A 23,776-nucleotide genomic window follows, 5' to 3' on the forward strand; every position below is an offset into this window, starting at 1 on the left:
AAAATCTCTAACAAGGGGGCGGTGCTCCCCTCTGGATCCACACCAGTTGGTATTAACTTGGTCAGGATCCCTCGACTTTTGAACTATCTTGAGAACTACTTCGGCGCCTATCAGGTGGTGGACAGCCCCTTAGAATGAACAGCACGGAATTGATAATTAGATCACATGATCTTAACCACAGAAAGATGTATCACTAGTAACCTCAAAGGATCAAAATTCAAGTATTCGGAAAATGGTAAATTCCACTCAAATTTTTATACTTTATGGGGTTAAACAGCACATAAGATTAGAGTTTTAACAGTATATTAAGAACTAGATAACTGGAAGTACACTCATAGCCACTGATGCTTTCACATTAGTAGATCACAGGTTCTAGAAGCCATAAGTTACTTTCATTAAAAGACAGTATGGATATTATCAGTAAGTACATGCAGTATATCGACCCACGTTCTCTCATAAACCTCCTACTTTCATCCCTAAATAATGAGTAAAATAAATGTAACTATTACACAACATATTCACCTCTATTCAATAGACAACTAAGAAATATTGGAACAGATAGATATACCACTTTTCTGTTGTTAAAATTGGAATCAAACCCTAACTCAGGAAAAAAAGAGTCACAAAACACCTAAAAAGGGTTCTAAAGTAGACATTTTATGATACTACAAGTGTGAGTATTAAGATGTGTTACACAATATGATAATATTTAAATTGCATCAGATAAGTCATACTTGAAAGCAGCTGTATAAAGCCATGAAAGCCAAACCTCTGATCGGCAGCTGTAACTGAGGTACAAATTATAACAATTTTACATATGGCCAAATACTTATCATTCAACAAACTTTGCCATTTACAGGCGAAATCAGTCACTTTCAACTCACATTAGTACTCGACCAGTTCCTTTCATAACCAACAGGGGACACCACTTGAGGGGGAGTATCTCTGGGATCAGATGTTTTTCAAACATCTGGGGACCAAAAGCCTCCCCTGCACCCTGCTAAATACAGCCCTGGAAATACCCCAGACATAATTTAGTCTGAAAACTAAAACTAAGCTATCATCTATTAATAAAATCAGCTGCGTTGAAGATGGATGCATTCTCAATCCCTGAAAAGACTGAGTGCACTTCTTGAATGATCCTAACTAAATAAAGACAATTCTTACACGCCTTTTGGCCAAAATATGCGCATCAACCCTCGCTCTCCCAAACAAAACTAATACATTTCTCAATTCCTCAAGTGGAGTAGAACAATCTCAAATCACGCACACTTCAAAGTTTTCCTTCCTTCCAAAGATGCCATCTTAGTAACTTCTTAGACATTAGCCACGTTTTTGCGACGATTTCCTAGCTGCCACTCTTGAGATTTTTGAAGGGTTCTGTACACAGCCTGCAGCAAATGGATCCGAGGTTTATCTTCTGTGAGCATTTCATGAGGACGAATGTTGTTGGAGTTTGACCCTGTATGCCACCGCAGCCACCAATGCAGCTCCCTTGCCACTGCCGTCAGAGGACAACATCAACTTGCACTGAAAGAGACGGGAGATGATTCATCCACTGCTAAGCACTTTGCAACATGTGAACATAGGAGTCTGCATTCCACCAGCCTCACTGTATTGACCTATTTTGGTCAACATTACAAATGCGGTGTTGTATGTGTGGTTTGCATAGCAGCAGCATCATCCAATTCTATACCATACTAATCAAGAGTGGAACCCAAGCGGCCACTCTCAATTACATGTGTAAAGCATCCTTGTACCCTGAGTTTTTGATAGACCACCTCCAGCGGGTACAACAATCTCAAATCTCCACCCCACATTCTCTTACCTTATTTTCTGGTTTCAGTTCTTCAATTTTCTGACTCATGAGATCGCCAAATCGTGGATGGTATCTGAAGAGGGAACCATCCACTCCGACCGTTGTCTGAGGGCTGTCAATTCGGTTTAGAAGAGCAGCAACACCTATTAGATGGAAGGAGAAGAAGGAATACTTAGAATTTGGAAAATACAAATCAACTGACAACTTATTCTAACCTCATGAGAGAACTTTAGCAAATTGGGATTTTTTTTGCCGTGTGAGTTTGTATACTTTGGCCCTTGACGGAGGACTCCATCACATTTAATGTTGTTCTACTTTCTAACTTCTCATAAGGGTTCTTTGCCTGCCCTTGTGTATGTTTCACTTGGTAAAAAGATTATAATCTAAACATCGTTGAAGTATTTTTGATCAAATTAATAATAAAGAAGATTTGGTGATGGAAACTTGACCAATATGTATAGCTGTATCAGATCAGGTAGAGATAGGGATTCACATGTGTTGCTGGCGACCCAAGCATTCCTATTTGCACTGACGCACCAAGTAAAATTGCCAAAGCCAGGATATTATATCTTCAGGACGGCACGATACAAAACTCTGGTTAGTCAGGATGGCATCAGGTATGAAATGTTGAGTTTTACCAGTATGCAAATATCCACCAGACCGTCAATGCCACTGAAAAATCGCTCTTAACAAAAACTCCCAACTCCACTCACCAGCTGCTGATAGATAAGCTGCCCGGGACGAGACTAATGCGCACACTTTCTGGACTGCCTGGAAGTCTTCATCTGTCGCCTCGTCGTATCCCAACTCCTTCAGGATGTGACGCGTGTTCTCAAACTGATCTGTGTTCTCTTTCTCAGCCTTCTTATTTTTCTCACTGTTGACAATATCACTGAAGAGAAGAAATAGCAAAATATGACTTTATATAGGAGTCTCGCAAAATGAGGAACAGCACGGAATCACAGCAATTCAGTGTCCTACTTATCAAAGCTTGTTTTCTATATAAATTCCAAGCCCTTTCACTCCATTCTCAAGGAGTAGACTGGTCCGAATCAACTGATCAGTGGGCCGCTGAATATAAATGTCAGTGGAGACTGACTATCAACACTGCCACATTCCCCCACAACCATAAGGAGCATCACGATGCTGATGAAACAATTTCAAGAGGGTGATTCAAACTAAGTTCAGACCAAGCCAAGCAACAGTGCAAAAATACAATATTTCAACTTCAGGAAACCTGAGAATTCAACTCTCAACTAGCTAATTTACCTTTCGATTTCAGAGACATATTTCGTATAGAATCGTTCCCGCGTGTCGAGGTCTTCTGTCACTTCACCCTTGAAGATGTGACCATCCTCAGCAAGCTTCACAAGCACAAGACGAACAATTTCTCCCATGTACATACCAGAGATCATCTTCTCAAATCTGAAAACAAAAGCAGACATCTTAAGACCAACTCTTCTTCTATATGTCACGGAGTTCAAATGTCACTGATTGAGATGATCACACCAAGGACCTCTGTCGATGACGGAAGACAATACAGCTATTGGTAACATTACAGTATTGCTCGACTGACAAGGCCGGCTTTCTTGAATCTTCCACAGACTGGCAACAGGGGTTGCTGCCTATCAAAACCAAATAGCAGTACTCCCATGGCAGAGGTTGGTCATCGTAGCGTTTTTTGATGGTATTTATGTCTCAGTTTAATGTATGTCATTGCTGTTTCTCTCAGGTGACCCTGGTTGAGCTTAGAACCCACGGCTTCTGAAAACAAGTCGGACGCCACCGAAAGGGTTATGATAGGATAAACTTACAACTGCTGTCCTGGATTGTGGGAATGTTTGTCAACATCTGCGTCATACTCGGTCCTGATGAAATCAAGACAACCACTGTCTCCAAATGCTCCCCATTCGGTATTGATGATCACCTAAAGAGACAAATAGCTCATGTTATACTAGGGCAATATAACCGTCATATAACCTCTCAATTTGGACAGAATTTGATCAAGTGCTGCTAAATGTAGGTTGTAATGGCCTGTGGTAAACTGCCAAATTACCTCATTATTTTTTAAATTTGCAAAATATTTTGGCACGACAAGTTCAGTTTACAGTATTCAGACCCAAAGTCAGTGTTGTAAATACCAGAGGGAGCATAGTAATATAAGTATACAGAAATTGTTCCTCCCCATTTCAGACGACTGCCAAGGATATTCTACAGTAGGCCTTCAAAGAGTGCAAAAACGAAATGTAACATAAATCCCCATGCAAACCAAATAACACAGAAAATCACAAAAGTGGACATCAATTCATGCAGGGCTATGAAGTGCTATCTTGTCACACAACCATACTTAGTCCAGTATACTTGACTATGACTAGCAATCAATTTAAATACAAGGGGCCAAACCGGACAAACACCAAAACAACTATTTAGCCAGTGTGCCTGGATTCAAGGTCGATAATATCAGCATGATGTCTGACTTTTCACCAAAGCGGCCCTGGCCTGATTATGACCTAATTATTTAATAATGTACTGTTCTCAATTATTCCAATATTGCATCCTATTGAAGACATAAAATGATTATTTTAAACTGAAAAATGACAACCCAAGCTTGATACTTCTCCAAACTGCATATCATTGTCAATGTCACAAAACAAATTGTCCGAGTTTCTATTAGTAAGTGACTTTAAGGACTTCGGCAACACATCTAACAGATACTTATTTCTGTGTCTCCCAGCCTCAGTGTCCTGATAAAGTGAAGGCAAGCTCCATTTGTGATCATTATTTACATGGTGGCCTGTGGGAAATGCTAATGTAACTGCTCTACGCTCTACGTGGGTGACACCAGAGGTAAATCCACGCACAACAGAGATGAGGGTCTCAGTGTCTTGTAGCAAGAATTGATAGAGACTAACCTCTTCTTGGTTGCTAAAGCGTATGAATTTCCAACTTGTGCCACCAATAGAAAATAGCGTCAACTATAGTTTCCAACAAGTCAGGTTTATGAACAGACCCTGGCCATCAGGATCATGCCAAACATACATAGGGCTGTCCGTTGACTAGTTCAGTGCGACGCTTGCCGCCAATCTTCAGCTTATTGAGGAACTCGGTTATTTTAGGACTGTGTGGTGGTGACTATAGCAAACAAGCAAGACAGATTGTGTTAGGTTATTGTTAGGTTAGTGAGAGACGACACCAATGCTCACAGTGCTGATACACTTACATTCCACAGAACATCTCAAATTTTGCAAGAGTTGCTGAGGGTTTGAGGAGCGGTACAGGCTTTCACAGTGGAAGCAAAATAAGATTTAGGCATTATTGTCTGTGTTCGATTATGCCAAGGGTATCAGCATTGTGACATTTTAAAGGGATCCTCAATGTCAGAGTTGTGACAACACCGATTCTGGCACCCCTGGTGTTGGTGAGGCGAACTAGTTCATGCCACTTTTTATGCTGACAACGAGGGTCCCTTTTAAGATAGACAAACAAATAGATAACAAGCAAAACATAAAAACTGTAAAACACAAAAGAACAAAAGCCACTGCAAAAGGGGTGAATACCTCAGCAATAATTATTTTCTGTCAGAGTATGCCTTTTGTTAGTTTTTTTTCACTAGTTGAACCTCACCGCTCTTAGAAACAGGCTCATTAACCTTTAGTGCTGGTAAGAAAGTTAATGCAAGTTCTCAGTTTAGTGAATGTTATTTGGCAAGAAGCCACTATTCTAGTATTTAGTAGACCTAGTTATAGCTATAATCACAAAATCCTTTAATTCTCTTCTTACACGGCTAATAAAATTGTTTAATTCTCTTCTAACATGTCTACTAATATCTTACAGGTCAACATAATAATCGGTGTAAAACAAATTTTATCGAAGCCTTAAACCAGCTTTGTTGATTAAGACCCACTCGCAGAAATAGCATCATGTTTAGTTTAGATGTATTTTCATACCCCAATTACATATAATCGTTCATAGATCATTATGGAAATTCATTTTCTCTCCATTACATGTAAACTGACAAGAGTTACTATTAAGCACGCCTGCATATTTCACATATTTACAAGGTAGCTTAGGAGAGCAACTGCACACCACCAAAGCGAGTGGCAATTTTCCAGCAAATGCAGTGATGTCTTTTTACAGGACAGCGTATCAATGACATTTTTGGAGATAATTGGCCAAAAATTCTGATCTATCTTTAAAAACATGCCACACCAACACAATTAGTCACCCGTCAATTCCAGCAAAACAGTCACCAATTATAACACAAAATCCACCGACGAAACAATCAAAACATGAGGAAGACAAGAAGCCATATGAATGAGGCCAAGGAAGTGAATTGTACCTGTTGGGGTTGTTCGTCAAGTGATTCGTCCCATCTCTCCACCCGGCTCAAGGTTTCCATGTAACACGCATTGGTCCCTGTACCTGTAAAAAGCATTTATAAGTTCTCAGATAGGCCGTGTAACAAATAAGGATGAGAGGAAAAGGCAAACGGGCAGTTGAGAATGAGAGTCACCAACGAAGCTGGAGTTGGATCGGGCATACTCTGAGAGAAAAAAACACCATTCAGCAATACCCAAATACGACGCAACGTCAATTGTTAGCAAGGGCTGAGGTCCCCCAGCAGGACATCAGCAGCCCTTGGCTTGGGTGGAGTAGGGCGGGGGTATGTCTATCAAGCACTCACCTAAAATAAGACCAATTTTACAGTCATTGTCATCATACGCACAGGCCATCAGAGTGCCGACTGTGTCGTTTATTACAGCAAGACATTCAACATTCAGATCCTGAAGGAATAGAGAGAATCGTCATGAATACATGATTATTTTGATGAAACTAAAATTGATGATAAGATTTCTTGAATTTGATAATGATTGTAAGGTGTGGTAATGACGCAGGCTATAACAATGATTGTCATTTAAAATGATGATTTCGACGAATGATAGGTTGAAATGTGATGCATGAGTACATTCATCTGATGCCAGCATCCCGACACCTTTCTATCAAGAGATACAGAGTAGGCTCTATCCAAGTATGGGAACAGAAATTACATACAGATTCGAAATCAAGAGAAATCATTGTGTTATTCAGTCAAAGATTATAGGCTAATAGAACTTTTTAATCAGGTCAATTATTAGCAACACACTAATTTTCTACAGAAAGTTATTTAGAAGAGCAGTGTAGTAAGTAAAGTCATCTAGTTAAAATCTAAATCTTTCACAAGATTAATCTCTAACACCAAACAAATCAACAGGCACGTTACTATGGCTATCATGACACTGTGACACAAAACAGAAGTCTTCTTCTCTGGCAGAAAAAACGAAAACTACCCTATTTTGCTCTGTCCCGGAAAGCTCGCAAGACATCTGCTGCCATTACATGACAGTAGGCAATCCATAATTAATTAATGATAAACTACCACCAATGATTACTCTGATATGAAAAGCAAAGCACTGGAGGCCCAACACCTTGTTACTCTGAGAGCAATTACTGTACACTGTAAAATGTTGACAAGTTCGAGTTTGACAGCGCATTCACCGAAATTGCACAAAAATGCTCGCAAACATTTCACAATTTACAGTCCCTTCACCAATTAGGCAAGAAAGAAATGATTCTGGTTTTACATGGAGCATAAGGCAGATACAGGAATGTTTCAAGACTGGCTTCAAAAGCAGATGGACAGCTGAAGAAATGCTATCATTTGCAGTAAACCAGACGCACTTAGGTTTAATTTTCAACAAACAAGTTTTTATGAAATTTTTGATTGTTTATTTTTGTCATTTGCAAGTTCTTTTGGTGAAACAAGTGAGATCTAGGGTAAACTTGGGCTCTGCACAATTTGCCATAAACAAAATGATGTTGTATAATTTGTGTGACACGACTCAGACGGTCATTTTAGGCCAAGTTCACCAACAACGACTTTGTTTGCTTTGAAACCTTCCTTGTGGAATGATGATGTTGATCGAATCATGCTGAAAATCATGTTCCGGTATTCAATTCAAAGTGATTAATGAGTGTAATTTCAGTTCGACTGGTTCAACTGGTTCAATTTTAACAGAAGTAGTCTACAGTTCTAAAAATCAACCGAAAAAGTGCATCACACACAGCAAATGATTACATAGAAAACCAGATGAGGAGAAAAATGTTTGGCTTTGTTTACATTGATTCATGTTGTATACTTACTGGGTCGGTTTCCTGAAAGGTCAGTAAGAACTTAATTTTTTTGATTTAAGCGTAAAGAAAATCTGCACATGGGATCATTGCCACATGCAGTTAGGGAGATAGCATACAATACAAGAAAAGGGGTCATCCAAAAATATCCACATTTTCAAAAGAGCACAAAACTAAATCTTTTTTTTGCATTCCCTTTTCAAAAAAAATTATCAACATTTAACTGTAAAGTCAAACAAATGTACATCAGTCATGAATTTGTTTGCGCGGAGCTTTAGTACTACAGTAAAGTGATGATAATAAGCACTACCCCCACAAAAGCACATTGCAGTCAAAGTGAACTAGAATGTTAGTTCCCATAAAAAGCAGAACAAGAATTGCACAAATGCTCTTGCAAAAAGAATGTTAAAAGCTCACCTTCCTCCTCTCAATAGCTTCATGTAATAACCTCACAACGTCCTCTCCCTCGACTCCCTTACACGTGAATCCCTTCGTCCATCGGACTAGGTGGCCCTTTGCCAAGCCTCGCTGCTCGCAGGGAAAAGAGAACGTGAATCCCAGAGGAAGCTGCAAGTCCTTGAGTTTGTTTTCTTTGACAAAGTTGGAGATGCATTCTGCTATATGGTCGAATAGCTGCAATGAAAGCAGGAGATGAAACCTTCAAAGACACTGAATGGCTCAGTCAGCTTGCCCCTGGACAGCCAGTGGACTCGTCGACTGACATCAGGTGAACTACAGATCAAACCTTGAAATTGACTTAGGAAGCAGTCAATTCTCATTGTCCATGAAAGAATGCAGGATGTTTTATGTTAAACAATCGATTTCTCAGAGGCCAGCCAAGGGAATCTGCAACAGCTGTGGTTCACCTATGGCATTGGCAATGCCTGCCATCCAGTACTTGTGGGGAAACGCTGACACCTTTAAGGCCCTTGAGGTCCACCAAACTTTACCGTCAATGGCGGTAAAGGGAAATCCTGGACAATTTTTGACAAGGTATTCTTACGACTACACACCTGTGTGCCGGGCCCGGTCATTGTCTCCTGTGATATAGGATAAATGCGACTTTTCATGCTGACATCATGGTCTTTGCGGAGTGAAATAAGGAGAACTCTAAAGTTGGTGCCACCAAGATCCAAGGCAAGAAAGTTACCCTCCTCTGGAATGACAAAAGATGAAGAGGTTAGACAGAGATATCAATGGCATTTATTTAAAGGTGATCTTATCCCAGCCTTCTGGTTGTGACTTTGTCCTCATAGGACCGATTTGGGATAAATGGAAATTAACACCATGGATCACAATCTCTCAGATTGCGCCTTATGACATCTGATTCCTTGAACTTGAAAGAAATCACTATCCTATCATCATTTTTTAAAATTATATTTTATGATGCTTTGTTTTCCAGACAAGGAAGTATGCATTCCTTGAAATGACCAATTAGTTTATAATGAGTGACACAGTTAGTCATGCTGGTTGCAATGAAATGATTCATTTTGCCATTAACCTATCTATTATTTGCCTATCTGATTACACGTAAGACTGAGAACTGAAGACGCCGATTTCGAAGGAGGCAGATGATATCCCAAACATTAAGCCAAAAGAGCATAATATGTTACTTTTTTGTGACGATTTACCACTCCAACAATTTGGACGTAAAGTGTAATTTGATCACTGTCTAGTGACATCAGCAGTTGTGATTAATGCGTAAAGTCTATGACCTGTGCTGTGTACATATTTTGATACCACTACAAGAATACAGAACAATCCGTTTAGCTATGTAACCATCACACATACAATTACTGTTAAATGGTCAGTATAAGGCCAGAATAGGTATAATTTCCACCATGGGCGGTCACATTGGTTCAAATACATGTAGCTTAAGTGGAATTGGGTGGCAGACAAAGTTGGCCTACATTCCTACTTTGAAACTGCTTAATATTTTGGAAAACAACAGGCCAATGCAGGTGACCACAAGATATTTAAGCGGACAAAGGCGTGAAGCTCAATTAAACAAGGGGTCTTAGTTAAAAGTTATTTGAGAATAAATCTTAGTTTCCACTGCAGCAAGAACTTCCAGCGATGGCAGGAAACCGAGCGGTTTTCACAGGCGTTGGATTAACTTTGATGTAAGTTAATGGCTCGGAAACTTACCACAGAGCCTGTGGAACCGCGGTTTCTCAATTCAAGTCAAATCGCACCAGATGGTGAATATTGAACCCTGGAGTTCTCATTTATGGGCCTACTGGTTATGCACAATAGGCCAAACTTGCCATTCTGTCACAACAGCAGGAGTTTTTAGTGTAAAGCTAGGAAAAACAAACGCGATTGCTTGGTCAACAAAGACCAAGAATTCAATCAACAATTCCAAGAAACTCGCAATGATGATAAGAAAGATTATTATTCTACTGAAATGGCTCAACTCGAAATAAGGTACTGCGACTGACAGAAAGGAGGAAGAAGCACAGTAGTCAGGTACATTTCATTGAAATATCCTGTCTGGTGTATGCCCCATTTGCCGAAGTTTATGTTTTTACTATTTCAGATAGACACATACATGGACTGGGTGGATCTTAATGATGGACCAGACAGTAATGGGAAATTTTCTGGACTTGAAACTGCAGGCTTTTGCCTTGGAAATCTTCATACTTTGAATATGTTCTGATTTCCTGGTGGTAACTTTTATATCATTAAACGGAGGAACTAATAACTTTAGCCTTAAATCAAATTGCTGTGTCATCATGAATTGTAAAACATCATCCTATGTGGGTCATTGGACATTAATTTCAATCAAAATCCAGCTATGCCAACAAACAACTTTCAAATTGGTGCCATGAACAGCCATCCTCTCAGAGCAAGCCTTTGCATCTGTTGGATGGGAACATTACAAACCACATTTTAACATTACTGCCCTGCAGTGGGTCCCACCGTAGGAGTTGCCAGAAAAACGGATCAGCATGCAAGAGAAGGCAGAAAACTACCTCAGCAAGAACACATTGTCTTATTCTAAAAAAATCTAGTCCACACCGCCCAAAAAGAAATCTCGGTCCCGACATCCTTACCCGTCCCATCAGGAATGTTCCTGACATATGTTGGAAACATTTTGACGGAGGCGTCCTTGTGGGAGTCCTTGCCCAATCCCTTGGACATCTCCTCATCCATCACGCGCATCACATCTTTGTACTGGTCGGATGTAAGTTGGAGCACCTTGTTGATCGACTCCAGCTAAAAGTATTGATATAGGAAAAATTAAGAATCATGCCCTATTATCTCTGTTGCTTTTATTGCTGCATCATCTTAGGAACTCATGGTCATCAGGTGGACACAGGGTACACCCACGTTTCGCAGTTTTGTGAAAATGCAGCTTTAGCATTATTTAATTTAGCATATTTCGCTATCATCTGTGAACACATTTTAATGCACACAAATATTTCCCTATTTACAGTAGTTTAACGTCCCAATTGTCTGACCTTCAACACAGTGATAGCCATTATATAATAGTGGTACAGTAGAACCTCTCTATTAAGGACACCCTTTGGGACTGACAAGTATTGTCCTTAATAGAGAGGTGTCCTGATAAGAGAGGTCAAATTGAGTGGAAACAACCAATTTGGGACAAAAACTAGTGTCCTTAATAGAGAGGTTGTCCTTAATAGAGGTGTCCACTAAGAGAGGTTCTACTGTATACCGCTAACTCAAATACCCTTGAAATGCTAAATCAATAATCCATACCAATGGCCATCATGACCCAACTCGCTATATAAGCTCAAAACAATAAAAGGACACACCTCAATACAACCAACCATTCAGCCAATTGGAAAGCACTACGAGTGCCACACACCACCATTGATAAGTGCTAACTCATCATATACACAGCCAGAATGTATCCCACTTAACCAAGAATAACACAAAATTGGCTGAACACCACACGAAAATAACAAAAGGATTCAAAACCTGATACATACACCGGTATCGGACGACATATTTGAAGGCTGATCAATGTGTGAATCCCTGAGTAAATCGAACAGTTTGCTGCTCTCTGCTAAAAGCTGATTTGCAATCATTACACCAAATGACCTTGACCTTAGTAGGGAATGTCTGGATCAATGCCAAGTGTTATTAAAGTATACAAGCAAGCCTTGGTATACAAGCAGATCACTACTTCCTTGCCGAAAGTTTATTGTATGGAAAATCAAAAGTTTGTTTTAAAGGTATTAAAGGTCAAAAGTTGTTCAGAGATAAATTTGTTTGAAGGGGTCAAAATGGTTGAGATCTGACTTTGAACTTGAACTTGAACCCGGGCTTGAACCCCGGTCTACACTGAAACCTTTTAGTATACCTCACAAAGTGCCAGTCAGAGGGCTCAGGTTTTAGTAAAGATTGAACACGTCGATTGTTGGGAGCAAAACAGGGACCCCTTGAATGCTAGCCAAGAACTTGCCCAGCATTATCTTGAGACACTTCAGCTTTAAAATTTCATAAGCTGGACCTAAGAGTGGATCAACATCCAATGGTCAGCAGGTTATCAAGAGGTTAATTATGCCAAGGTCAGACAAGATATCACAAATGAGGTAGATTTTGACCATATGGCCTGAGAGGTCATCGAACCTGTCACCATGCTAGTATGCCAGATCGAGGGTGCTGACACCTGGCCAATACAAGCAATAACTGTGTAAATTGGCCGACTGTAATAGCCTCCCATTCAAGCCATTGATCGGTTGGAGGAAGCCAGAGGAGTTATCGCTTTGGCTGATGCCCTGGCTCTCTTACCTCTCACTTTATAGTATGTTTGATTACAGGCATCACGACAACCTTGCCCAGTCAGTTGCATGAAGATACATCTTCATTCAACCAACTTGTAGCAATCAATAGGTTAAATATGGTAAGGCTTGGAAGACCCCCCCCCCCAAGGTCACTATATAACACACAGGTAAGACAGGATCGCAGACATGCCAGACTCTCAAATGGGATTAGCATCAAACTGATTAATCCAATCTTCACTGTCATCATTCCACATCCGCTATAGCCTATGGTCATCAAATCACGACATTTCAATCCTGTCAGCTCTTTTAAAAGTATAAGAAGATCGAAAACCTTGGAAGGACAGATCATGCGTTATTTCCACAAAATGTCTCTCTCCCACACCATCCCACCACTTCTGACAGATTCATAGCCATAACAACCAACGTCATGGTGACGTCAACAGAGCGACCAGACAAGCTAAAACTGGTCCAATGAGAATGAGATGCTAATTCAATGCACCAAAATACTGACAGCCCTTGGCTTGACAGAAGCTTCATGAAAACCTGTAGAGAAACAATTTTAGAATTTGAATTAAATCAAATTAGCCCTGAAGACACCATATATTATGCAACCCATGGCAGCTGAGTTAGAATAGAAGGGAGAGGAAGGGAAAGAGTTCCTCTCACTAATGTGCAGGGGAGGTCAGTCAAGAAACCAGAAAGAATCCGATGATGACACAACCAATAAAGCCCCAATTAAGGAAAATTGTCAATTGTCAAATTCAGTAGTTAACGAATTTCAAATTTAATGAAAGGCGTTGGACTATAATGGGAGGTAAGTTGTAAGAATCATTAAAACACATTGAAAAAACAGAATTACATGAATTAGGATAAAAACAACAGCACCAAGACCAAACACTGAACAATCAAGGATTCTCTTTTCCTTAATCTATCTCAAGGGGGGGACGTAACATAACATTGAGTCAAACTGTCCAAGGTGGAAGGGTCACAATGAACATTATGCAAGATGTCAACACCAGATTGTCAAAGCCGGCTAAAAATGAGCATGAAATTGGACATAATTTGGCAAATATGACACTTACTGCAGAATTGAATTTAACTGTTTCTTCGAGAATATCTTTTCCCTGCGAACCTTCAATATTTCCCATACCTTCATGTGAATAAGTATCTAAGCTCAGTCTTCCCATATTATCAAAATCTAAGACGTCTACCCACAGCACTGTCTCAGTCGATATCTGGCAAACTGACAGATCTCACCTAAACATGGTCATACAACCTTAGTCGGTAACGTCTGGACATAAAATTATCATAATAAACAACCAGTAGGCGATCTGGAAAATGCCAGACCCCTGACACACCTCTTAAATGAACCAATCAGGTTAATGGTTCTCATGCACATCGCTATTGTTTTTTCGAAGAACTTTTCAAGAATTGATTAGTAATCAAACTCTGATTGATATAAAATTGCCCTATTACATGAGTTTTGACCTTTATGTATTACATGTTCAATGTCTCACGCAGGTCATATGACATTATGAGTATATGACTTGATGAATGGAATAGAAATTACTACATAACAACAACCGAATACCAAACAGGACAGGAAGAGCATGGATTATCAAGATTTTCTATCAAAATAAGCTCTTGGCTTATCACCTTATTTCTTGTAGCCTGGCTTTGTCTAAAAAGACAAGCTGCAAATTTGGTGCTAAGCAACTGCTTCCATTTTATAATTACTTGGCTTCCTGAAGGTCATTGAAGGACAACCCATGCCCCATCTTGACACACAAGGCTCTGGTACCGTCCGTTCCCTTTAACAAGTTCTACAGGGACTGCCTGTTATTTAGTAGCGGACTGAGCTTACTGGGGTAAGATGGCTATATCCTGCGGAAGAGCATGGAGGACAAGATGTTGCAAGGAGTAAAGAAGCCACAGCGAACGAGTGGCTTTCGGCCACTAGCGACTCTCGGCTTGCGGCCAAGAGATCCTTGGTTCGAACTCTACAGTCAATGTGAGAATCTGGGCAAGTTTTTTTGTCTAACTCGCCTTCTTACTCCACCCAGCACTTTTAACTTTCAAGATGTGATTACAAGGTCACTAGAGGCTGGAACACAATCTGTTCCAAAAAGTGACAATCACAGTTTCACCTTCAGTTCGTGCAATGACAAAAGATCATGAGAATACCAATTTCAATTCATCAGTATTTTTGTGCCAATTTATGGTAATGGATGTTTGTGGTTTGATCACTTTTTGGGTGTTCAACTGCGCAGCATATTGATTCCTAGTTTGGGCACCTCTCCAGAATCCGACGAAAATCAAATAATCGTCTTGTTCTGGCAAAGTGTCAAATAGGGAACATACTGGTTACCACGGTAACTGGAGTAGTTCATGCAGATACTGGGAAAATCTTCACAATCCGAGGCTGACAGTCTGATGTCACAGACAAATAGCCTATCGGTTATCTGAACTTTGAGACAATTTAATTTGTACTGGTCACGACCTATTTTCAGGTCAAATTAAAAAAGGTTAGCTTTGTTTTCATATTGTCACCCCTAACAAAAGGGCCAGCCAGAAATACTTTTCTTCCGTCTCCAGTGCCAAGCACCTGGGTTCAAACCTTAGCTCTGTTGTACCTGAGAACCTATTCCAAATTTGGCAAGCCCTAAGCGGAAAGAGCCTGAATGTATTCCAATGTTAAACAAACCTATAAAAGTATAATAGCCTATTTCATATCGGACACATCTTTAATACCCCTTCCAAACATATCACTCGCCTGGCTGGCAATAAGTTTCCCTGTCATCATCTTATTAACACCACCTATTGATGCTATTACCTGACTCAAGAAAAGCAGAAGCAAAGCAGTTGCAAAGCAATGGGAGATGATGCCATTATTGATGGATCAATCCGACAACCTGCAAAACAAGTCAAGAGTCTTGGTCTTGAGAATTAAATATGTTTTAAAACAGAAAAGAATCCTACCTGCAAACTCAAGAGTGGATTATTTACAATGTGCATTTTAAAAGCTTTTTCACACAAAAAAAGGCAGAAAATTAAAGTAAAAAGTATCCACTGATTTTGCGTCGGTGTTGCCTTGACAAGTGTCCGGGTGGGAGTGAGATCCAGACAGCCCGTTGGCGGATTCAATCAAGCCTATATTTAGGATTTACACAAAGCAAGGCCACAGAGATAAAACTGCAAATCAATCACATCTGGAATGATTGACTCGCAAAATGGCAGAATTTAATTTTCATGTCCTAAATAAATATTTAGACCGAAAACTTTTCAATCTCTGCGAACCTGATAAACATATTGTCTTGTCTGGTTCATGCTGGTTAGTAGGCCTAAGGATGGTGGATCTGTCTCATATTTCTATAGTGAATCTAAGCTATCTCTCAAGACCCAGACAGCACCATAGCCACCCTGCATGAGATCTGCACATGAACAAGAGATGTTTACAAAAATGTACAATCACCTGACCCTAACCTAGTCACTGAATCTCACCCGTCTAGCATGTCTTGATAATAAGAAACACCAAGCATAAAAATGTGACTCGCTCTACCAAAACTAGGCGCTTGTCGCATCTGAACTTGACAGGTTGATACGGACTTGTTGTTCATTTCCCTATTGTAGACCTTTTGTGAAATCTATTACAAACTGATTTGGTCACATTTCACAAAAGGTCTACAATAGGGAAATGAACAACAAGTCCGTATCAACCTGGCAAGTTCAGATGCGACAAGCGCCTAGTTTTGGTAGAGCGGGTCACAAATAGTAAGACAGGGAACATCTTCAGTTCTTGCCTAGATGGCTCTCTGTCCGCCTTATACAAAAATGTCAGAAATTTTTTGCAAAAAACGCCCAAATGAAGAGGTGCCATAATTTGATATCATAATACATTGTACCTATTAAGTATCAGTTATTTCATAACAGGCATTTACACACCTAACTTGGTGTCATTCAATCAAAACTCTTGTGTCTTGGACAACAGTCATAAAAAGTAGTCCATCAAAAATATTAATGTGAGATCAACCAAGACCTCCATTTAAAAAATACACCCAACCAACAGACATCAAAACCATTTTGAAAGCGGTCTGAGAATTTAATTGGTGGGTTGACCACTGACACCCAATTCAACCTGCTTGAATGACAAGGTGTCAAAATGTGTAGTTAATGCCTATTGGCAAAATCATATCACACTCACAGAGCCGATTTTTGTCTATCCCACTTCGAAATTTCCCTGTTGATGGGGTTTTGCCAAGCCCAGGCCATGCCAAGAAAATTTCGAGAAAATATGTAGACAATGTTTATCAACAGACATGAGAAACATTGCAGACAGATTTTCAGACATACAGACTGGGACTAACTGGAAACATCAACACGGCCAATGATTGATTATCATTCATTCACCTTCTGTCTGGGGCAATAAGCCAAACAAGTGAAAAAGTAGATCACAAATTATCTTACAGTGTCTGGGACAAATAAAGGCATGTTGTGACACAATATACAAGAGAACTTTGTGCAGAAAAATGTACAGTTTGGCAATCTTCCATCTGCACTACATCTTTCATCTTCTTCCGCATTCACTCTGCACTATGAGACAGGTATCACTCTGAAGAGAGTGTACTCCTTCCTCTTAAATGTAAAACCATTACTGGTCATTGTTGAGGGCCAATCAAATAAAACTATCAAGAAAAGTTGCCTGCACCCGTTATTGGGAATCAGCTTTAAGTCATCAGATACAACCGGGTATTACTATCACACGAGTTCATGAATTTTTTACCTTATAGACTATATTCTCCACAAGATCCATGTTGTGCTTGCCAAGAAGAGACGTTAACCCATCTATTGCCAAGAGACCTAGCTTGGCATCATTCCATCTCCATCAAAGTTTTAATCATTTACCGTATGCCATTTAATTTCTGAAGGAGAACAAATTTAGATAATTAGAATAAAAGTGGGCCCTAGTTTGCTCCATGATGTTGAGAAATGTCGCAAAATCCAAGAGAAACTGTGAAAATGAAAGCGATATGCAACATCTCAACATCTTGGAGCGAAGAGTCTTTACTTTCAAATATTTGCCTTGAGAATGTGATTGTGAATAGAAGCTCTCTGAAGGACTGATGTTACTGGCTGATGCAGTGGTCAAGTCGCTGCTCTCATTGGGTCTCAATTCAATACAATACTTGAGAAGTTGGACCAGAAGTGGCGACGGTACGGTTTAGACATTAAACAAACATCGCTCCAAGTCCAACTTTAAACTTCGGCTTAATCTCGATCAACTATCAAAACTCTTCTCCAGGTACCAGCTACAGAGCAAATAGGTACAGAAATTCGATGTTATATGCGCCGCTCGTCATGCATGCACATGCACAGTCACAGTGTGACTGGGAGTGTCAGCTTGAACAATTCAGTTGGGGTCATGGCGAATTTAAGGTACTTTCTCAAACTCGAGAAACTGTCTTTTTAGCGCTTTTTAGCATTAGCTGACCATCTTTTATCACATATCCTTTTTGACGTGATCTTGAACATGGCTGTTAGGGATATAATATCCTTTGGTGCCCATCAGGATTTCTACCTTGGAGTAATGCTGATTTTATTCAGAAAGTTGACACATAACTGTTCAGAATTTCCGCCATTAGGCCGGGTTCTACATTTCGCCGAGGGGCGGCGCTCAAGGGAACGGAACAGGTCAATAGTAGGCCATGGAATGGATTAATCCGGTTTACCGTCCACCTCCCGCATGGGTTCAGAGCGTACTTCAAATTTTTTCATTATTTTTGAAAAAAGCTATTTATTTCATTGTTGCCATTATTTTTTGATTCAAAACAATCTTTCCAGTGTCAGTGATTCATCTTTACCTAAAAAAATTAAAAAACACAATAAAAACTTGATAGGGTAGGGTCTTCACCACAAATGACATTTTTTCAATGCCTCATGCCTCATTTACTGGAACTTGCCGAATCACGTGTTTTTACCTGTAAACCAGGCTGTAAGCCGCTAATGAATAATTAAAAATGAAAAAAGCCTGCATCGTCTTTTCAAATCTCTCGGACGGTAAACCGGAAAAATCATTTCCATGGCCTAAGCGGAACGAGGCTAATGGTGGCGTCACCTTTTATTTCTAGAAGAACTCCGACGTGCCTCGAAGTGTACATCGAGGATGTAACAAATCGCGTTGTTTATTCTACGAAATAATTTAGTTTTGGTGTTGATAATAATGCTTTCTTTGGGTTTTGCGATCAGGGCAGCGGCTGCACCATTCAATTCAATTGTTTTCCGTGGTTTGCAGTCCACTAGGGTCCTGTACGGCACCAACGTTGCATTGGTAAGAGGATATTTGACCAGAGGAACATGTTCATCAGATATGGAGCGCCAACAATGTAAAAACTTCTATTGAAAGATGCTTCTTTGAATCAACTCCAGTGGTTAGGGTCTGTTGTTTATAACCCAGTTCACTAAAAAGTGTCAAAACTCAGCACCACATCCTATGCATATACTCTGTGAAGGCACTTACATTTTCCTGGCTGAGAGTGAGAGCAGACAATAGAGGAATTCGAAGAAGTTTGTTTTGGCGCTGACCGGTACCCTCATCTCATGCGTTTCATAATCACCTTGTTTTAAATCAAAACATCACTAAAAGCATTCAAAATATCATGAACATTGAAAGGCATGGACAACTTGAAATAAATTGCTTGTCGCAGGGTGTCTATTGAACTCCTTTCTAAATAATGGCTTTCATCATCTTGCAGGTCTTGTCTGGATGTGGTGTTTATGATGGCACAGAAATCCATGAAGCATCAGCGTGAGTATGATATTAGGATGAATGAAGAAGCACAAACGATTTTTCTTGGGACTCCACTTTGCTCGGCAGGTTCAGGTGTATCAGTCAACCTTCCAACTTGACTTGGCATTCACTTTCGAAATTCATTGATTCTCATAATTGTGATGACCCAGCATAAAAATACTTAAAAACAATAAGTATGTGTATTTGGTAAAAAGTTTGCTAACACTACAGTCTGTCTACCTTTCAGTTGTCTGGTTCATTTGAGTCGTGGTGGCGCCACTGTGTCAATGTTTGCTCCAAACACTGATCAGATGCATGTTATAGATCATACCAAGGGAGCGCCAAGTGAAGGAGAAAAGAGGTGGGTCACAGTGATCAATCAATCTAACCGGTATTTGGGGTTTGACCGGAAATTTCCAAGTCCACTACAGTGAAGGATATTTTTGCTTGCCCTAGGCTAGCAAAGACACTCAGTTGCACGTGACCACGGCTTTTAGTCTCATCTGACAAACTCTCTTAACTTGATTGTTTGTTCTCTTGGTTTGGTTGTGAACAGCCAGGAATTAAGTTCCTGAAATCCCTGCCAGTATATCCGAGGAAACTATTTCCAAGTTCTCATCGGGACTTGTAATCTTGCCCATTGACATGGTAGCCAGCTTGTTGCGTCTGGCCTAGCATCCACTCAGAATGTCAGAAAAAGATTCATCTCTTGGAACAAGAACATGTATATCGTTAGATTGAAAAAAGAGAGAACTTTTTTTCATCATCATCATCATCATCATCAGTCAAGTGTCCTGATCCTTATGGATCTTTGCCTTGAACTTTTTTTGTTTAGGGTCAAATGGCGTGCATAACAGCTGCTGTATTGCTGTTGAAAGAGAGTTAGATTCCAATTTTTCTGTTATTTTTTTCTCACCTCTTCAGTCAAATTCCTTTTCAGAAATGTTCTTGTTGAATCGGCCCGTATTGCTCGAGGGAACATCACTCAACTGAACGATCTGAAAATGACCGAATTTGATGCCATAGTTTTCCCTGGTGGATTTGGAGCTGCCAAAAATTTGTGAGTACAACGGGAGAACAGGACCTGTGGGAATGAATCATGAAATACACCTGGGACGTAGTGCTTGGGACAGCAGTAAAGCAAAGGGTCGAGGTCTTTAATAAAGGCTGAAGTGCTAGAGATATGAACAAACTTTTGGCCCATATGGGAGAATGACAAACCCTAAGAAAGGGTTTCAAACTTCTGATGCAAGTTGACTCTCCATTGACAGTCACTATATTAGTAGGCATGGTTTCCTCATGATCTCTTTAAACTGATTTCACGATTTTATGATCTTTTCCTCTGCAGGTGCACCTTCGCAGTAGATGGTAAAGACTGCACAGTCAATCCAGATGTCAGCCGAGTTCTCAAGGAGTTTCATTCTGCGAAGAAGCCTATTGGGTAAGACATGAAATGTTGTGAATTGTAAGAGACACTATAAACCTTTATGCATGGAAATAGCAAGTGTCCCAAAATTCTAAAAAGGTTTTTGTTTCATTCGTAGATTATGTGCCAGGCGCTCTAAACACTATGTACTGGTCTCTCTGGGGAAGCTCCCCATGAGCCATCTTCAGGTTCCTGTTTGTTGATGCATCTGGATTTGTATAAATTGCCGACTTTCTGAATTGTCTCAAAATAATCCAAGTTTAAACGGTTATGAGCCGAGCGTACTAACACATTATTAGCTCTGTGAACAGTATTAGGCAATTTGTGATGTAGTCTCTGAGGAAACTGGGGAACCTGGAGGTCTGCAAAACCTCTGCCACCCTGACTCTATCACATGAAGACATGTCAGGAATGGACGTTGAACCAACAGCTGTAAGTGTTTGACTGGCGCTGAGGCTATTTTTGAACATCGGTCCTGCACCACCTAGACAGCCAACCTCACATGCTGGGATGATACAATAACAACCTATTGTCTATCTTTTTAGCTCACCTCTTAGCAGAGGTGAGCTTATCCCATACCGTGGCGTCCGTCGTCCGTCGTCGTCGTCGTCGTCGTCGTCGTCGTCGTCGTCCGTCGTCGTCCGTCGTCCGTTAGCAGGGCACGTTTCGTAACTGTTAAAGCTATTGAGTTGAAACTTGGTACACATGTACCCTTATGTAATGACACCTTGGAGACCAAGTTTCGGTCCGATTCGTTTCATGGTTTGGCCACCAGGGGGCCAAACGTTAAAAGTGAAAATATGCAATATCTCCCTTAATAGTAGTCGGGAAATTTTGAAAAAAATATGGTAGGTACTTCTAGCAAAGGTGCATCATATATCCTCCGGGTTTTTGATTTGACCTCCTTTTCAAGGTCACAGAGGTCAAATGGTGTAAATTGGCCGTTAGGATGTAACGATGGCACGTTTCTAAACTGCAATGGCTATTGATACCAAATTTGGTACACATTTACCCCTTAGTCAGGTGATCTTAGGGACCGAAGTTTGGTCCAATATGATTCACCACTTGTCCACCAGGGGGCAAAATCCAAAAACCTTAAAAATGTGATTATTCCTTAACTTCTTGCCCGATTGCCACCAATTTGATATCATGGGTACATCTAACCACCATACAGTATATGTCACACAGTTTTTTAATTTGACCTTCTTGTCAAGGTCACAGAGGTCAAATGGCGTAAATTCGCCGTCAGGCCGTAACTATGGCACGTTTCTTAACTGCAATGACTATTGATCACAAATTAAGTACACATGTACCCCTTGGTCAGGTGATCTTAGGTACCGAAGTTTGGTGCGATCTGATTTGCCGTTTGGCCTCCAGGGAGGGGGCCAAATCCTAATCTCTTCAAAATGCCATTATTCCTAGTAATGACTTGCCCGATTGGCACCAATTTTATATCATAGGTACATCTAATTCTAACAACCATTCAATGTGTCACCCGGGTCTTCTTTGATTTGACCTACTTTTCAAGGTCACAGAGGTCGAATGTATTGTAAATTGGCCATTTTGGGGAAATTGTAATTGCTTGGACCTACATCAAACCTAACACTACATGACACAATACCATGCTCTTTATCCATCTTTCCTCCACATGAGGTGAGCACAATGGCCCTGGCCATTTCATTTGTCTTACAGGTTATGCTGTATTGCTCCTGTTCTGGCTGCCAAGGTGCTGCCAGGTTGTGAGGTGACTGTTGGCTCTGACCAGGAGGAGGATGGGAAGTGGCCCCATGCTGGGACTGCTGGTGCTATCAAGGAGATGGGCTCAAAGCATGTCAATACGAATGTCTCTATATCCTTTTTACCATTTTATGAATTCCTTCACAGCAATGCTAGATTTTCAGATGCCCGAATTTCGAATGTTACCTGATGTTTTTAAAAAGCAGAAAATATTGAATTCAGCCATTGCATGATGAGACTGATGCAACATAAAAGCCAACAAGCATTATCAACTGTGGCACTGTCTACATACCCAAGTGATGATCTTCGTAATTCAATTCAGTTCTGCCTCATTTGCAAAAGGTCTTCTTCTTTCCGTTCCAGGGACAATAATTATTGTTTGTTTTCCTTGACCATTCTGACAGTGCTCATGTGGATGTGTCAAACAAAATTGTGACGACTGCAGCATTCATGTGCAATACCGGAGTACATGAAGTCTTTGATGGAATTGGCAGTATGATCACCAATGTTTTGAGGCTGGCAGGAAAGTAAGAGATTCAATTTTGGACAAAGACTGCAATGAATCCTGTTGACAAGGTCAAAATGTGCTTCGTACTGTAGACTTGGGAAATGTATCCTGCAGGATATTTGATGATATTCTGTTTTTAATGACTGTGTATCTCACTATTGTATTCAGGGACAGATGCAGGACTTGGAGATTGATGGGGCCCTACTGATTGTGTCTACCTGTGGGTTTACCTAGTGGTCAGCTAAGACTTAGATCCAGTTCAGCTGATTAAGAGTTAGATTAAGGATATGAGTATCACCGCCTTCAGTGTGTCATGAGTCATCTGTGTGAACCCCCCTAAAAGAACTGCATTTATGGAGTATTTATGACGCAGTCCAACATGAGGTTTCATGACCAGAAAAATCCTGCTTTCATATGTGCTAATGCAGTTTCTGCTTCCTTGAAACAATGTTTATACTTAGTTTATTTGATTTACGACCGTGAGATGTACTTGTTTCTCCCAGAGAACAGTCTTGTGTGAAAAATGGAAACAAAAATGTACAAAATTTTCCAATAAATTATGCAGTAATTATGAATG

The 23,776-nt window shown here is 40.3% G+C and overlaps 2 protein-coding genes across 9 annotated transcripts; one reads left to right on the forward strand and one right to left on the reverse strand.

Moving 5' to 3' along the window:
- LOC135489785 (hexokinase-2-like) lies at window positions 1-18,392 on the reverse strand. Of its 8 annotated transcripts, XM_064775328.1 has the most exons (14): window positions 18,320-18,392; window positions 17,525-17,663; window positions 11,044-11,206; window positions 9,001-9,143; window positions 8,405-8,620; window positions 8,000-8,011; window positions 6,504-6,603; window positions 6,159-6,241; window positions 4,859-4,951; window positions 3,634-3,746; window positions 3,089-3,244; window positions 2,533-2,711; window positions 1,829-1,962; window positions 1-1,530 (listed from the first exon to the last, which is right to left on the reverse strand). In XM_064775328.1, the coding sequence occupies exons 2-14, from the start codon at window positions 17,552-17,554 to the stop codon at window positions 1,432-1,434; spliced, it is 1,521 nt and encodes a 506-aa protein (XP_064631398.1). In that variant the 5' UTR covers window positions 17,555-17,663; window positions 18,320-18,392; the 3' UTR covers window positions 1-1,431. The 8 variants fall into 8 exon arrangements, with proteins under 8 accessions (XP_064631398.1, XP_064631397.1, XP_064631393.1 ...); XM_064775327.1 differs by lacking the exons at window positions 17,525-17,663; window positions 18,320-18,392 and adding an exon at window positions 15,724-15,852; XM_064775323.1 differs by lacking the exons at window positions 17,525-17,663; window positions 18,320-18,392 and adding an exon at window positions 13,827-13,966.
- A 494-nt stretch (window positions 18,393-18,886) lies between these two features.
- LOC135489786 (glutamine amidotransferase-like class 1 domain-containing protein 3, mitochondrial) lies at window positions 18,887-23,770 on the forward strand. The gene is made up of 7 exons (XM_064775332.1): window positions 18,887-19,069; window positions 19,494-19,546; window positions 19,776-19,889; window positions 20,469-20,588; window positions 20,877-20,969; window positions 22,647-22,803; window positions 23,094-23,770. The coding sequence occupies exons 1-7, from the start codon at window positions 18,962-18,964 to the stop codon at window positions 23,220-23,222; spliced, it is 774 nt and encodes a 257-aa protein (XP_064631402.1). The 5' UTR covers window positions 18,887-18,961; the 3' UTR covers window positions 23,223-23,770.
- Window positions 23,771-23,776: the final 6 nt, after the last annotated feature.

Source organism: Lineus longissimus, chromosome 6 (assembly GCF_910592395.1).
Source record: "Lineus longissimus chromosome 6, tnLinLong1.2, whole genome shotgun sequence".
NCBI lineage: Eukaryota > Metazoa > Nemertea > Pilidiophora > Heteronemertea > Lineidae > Lineus > Lineus longissimus.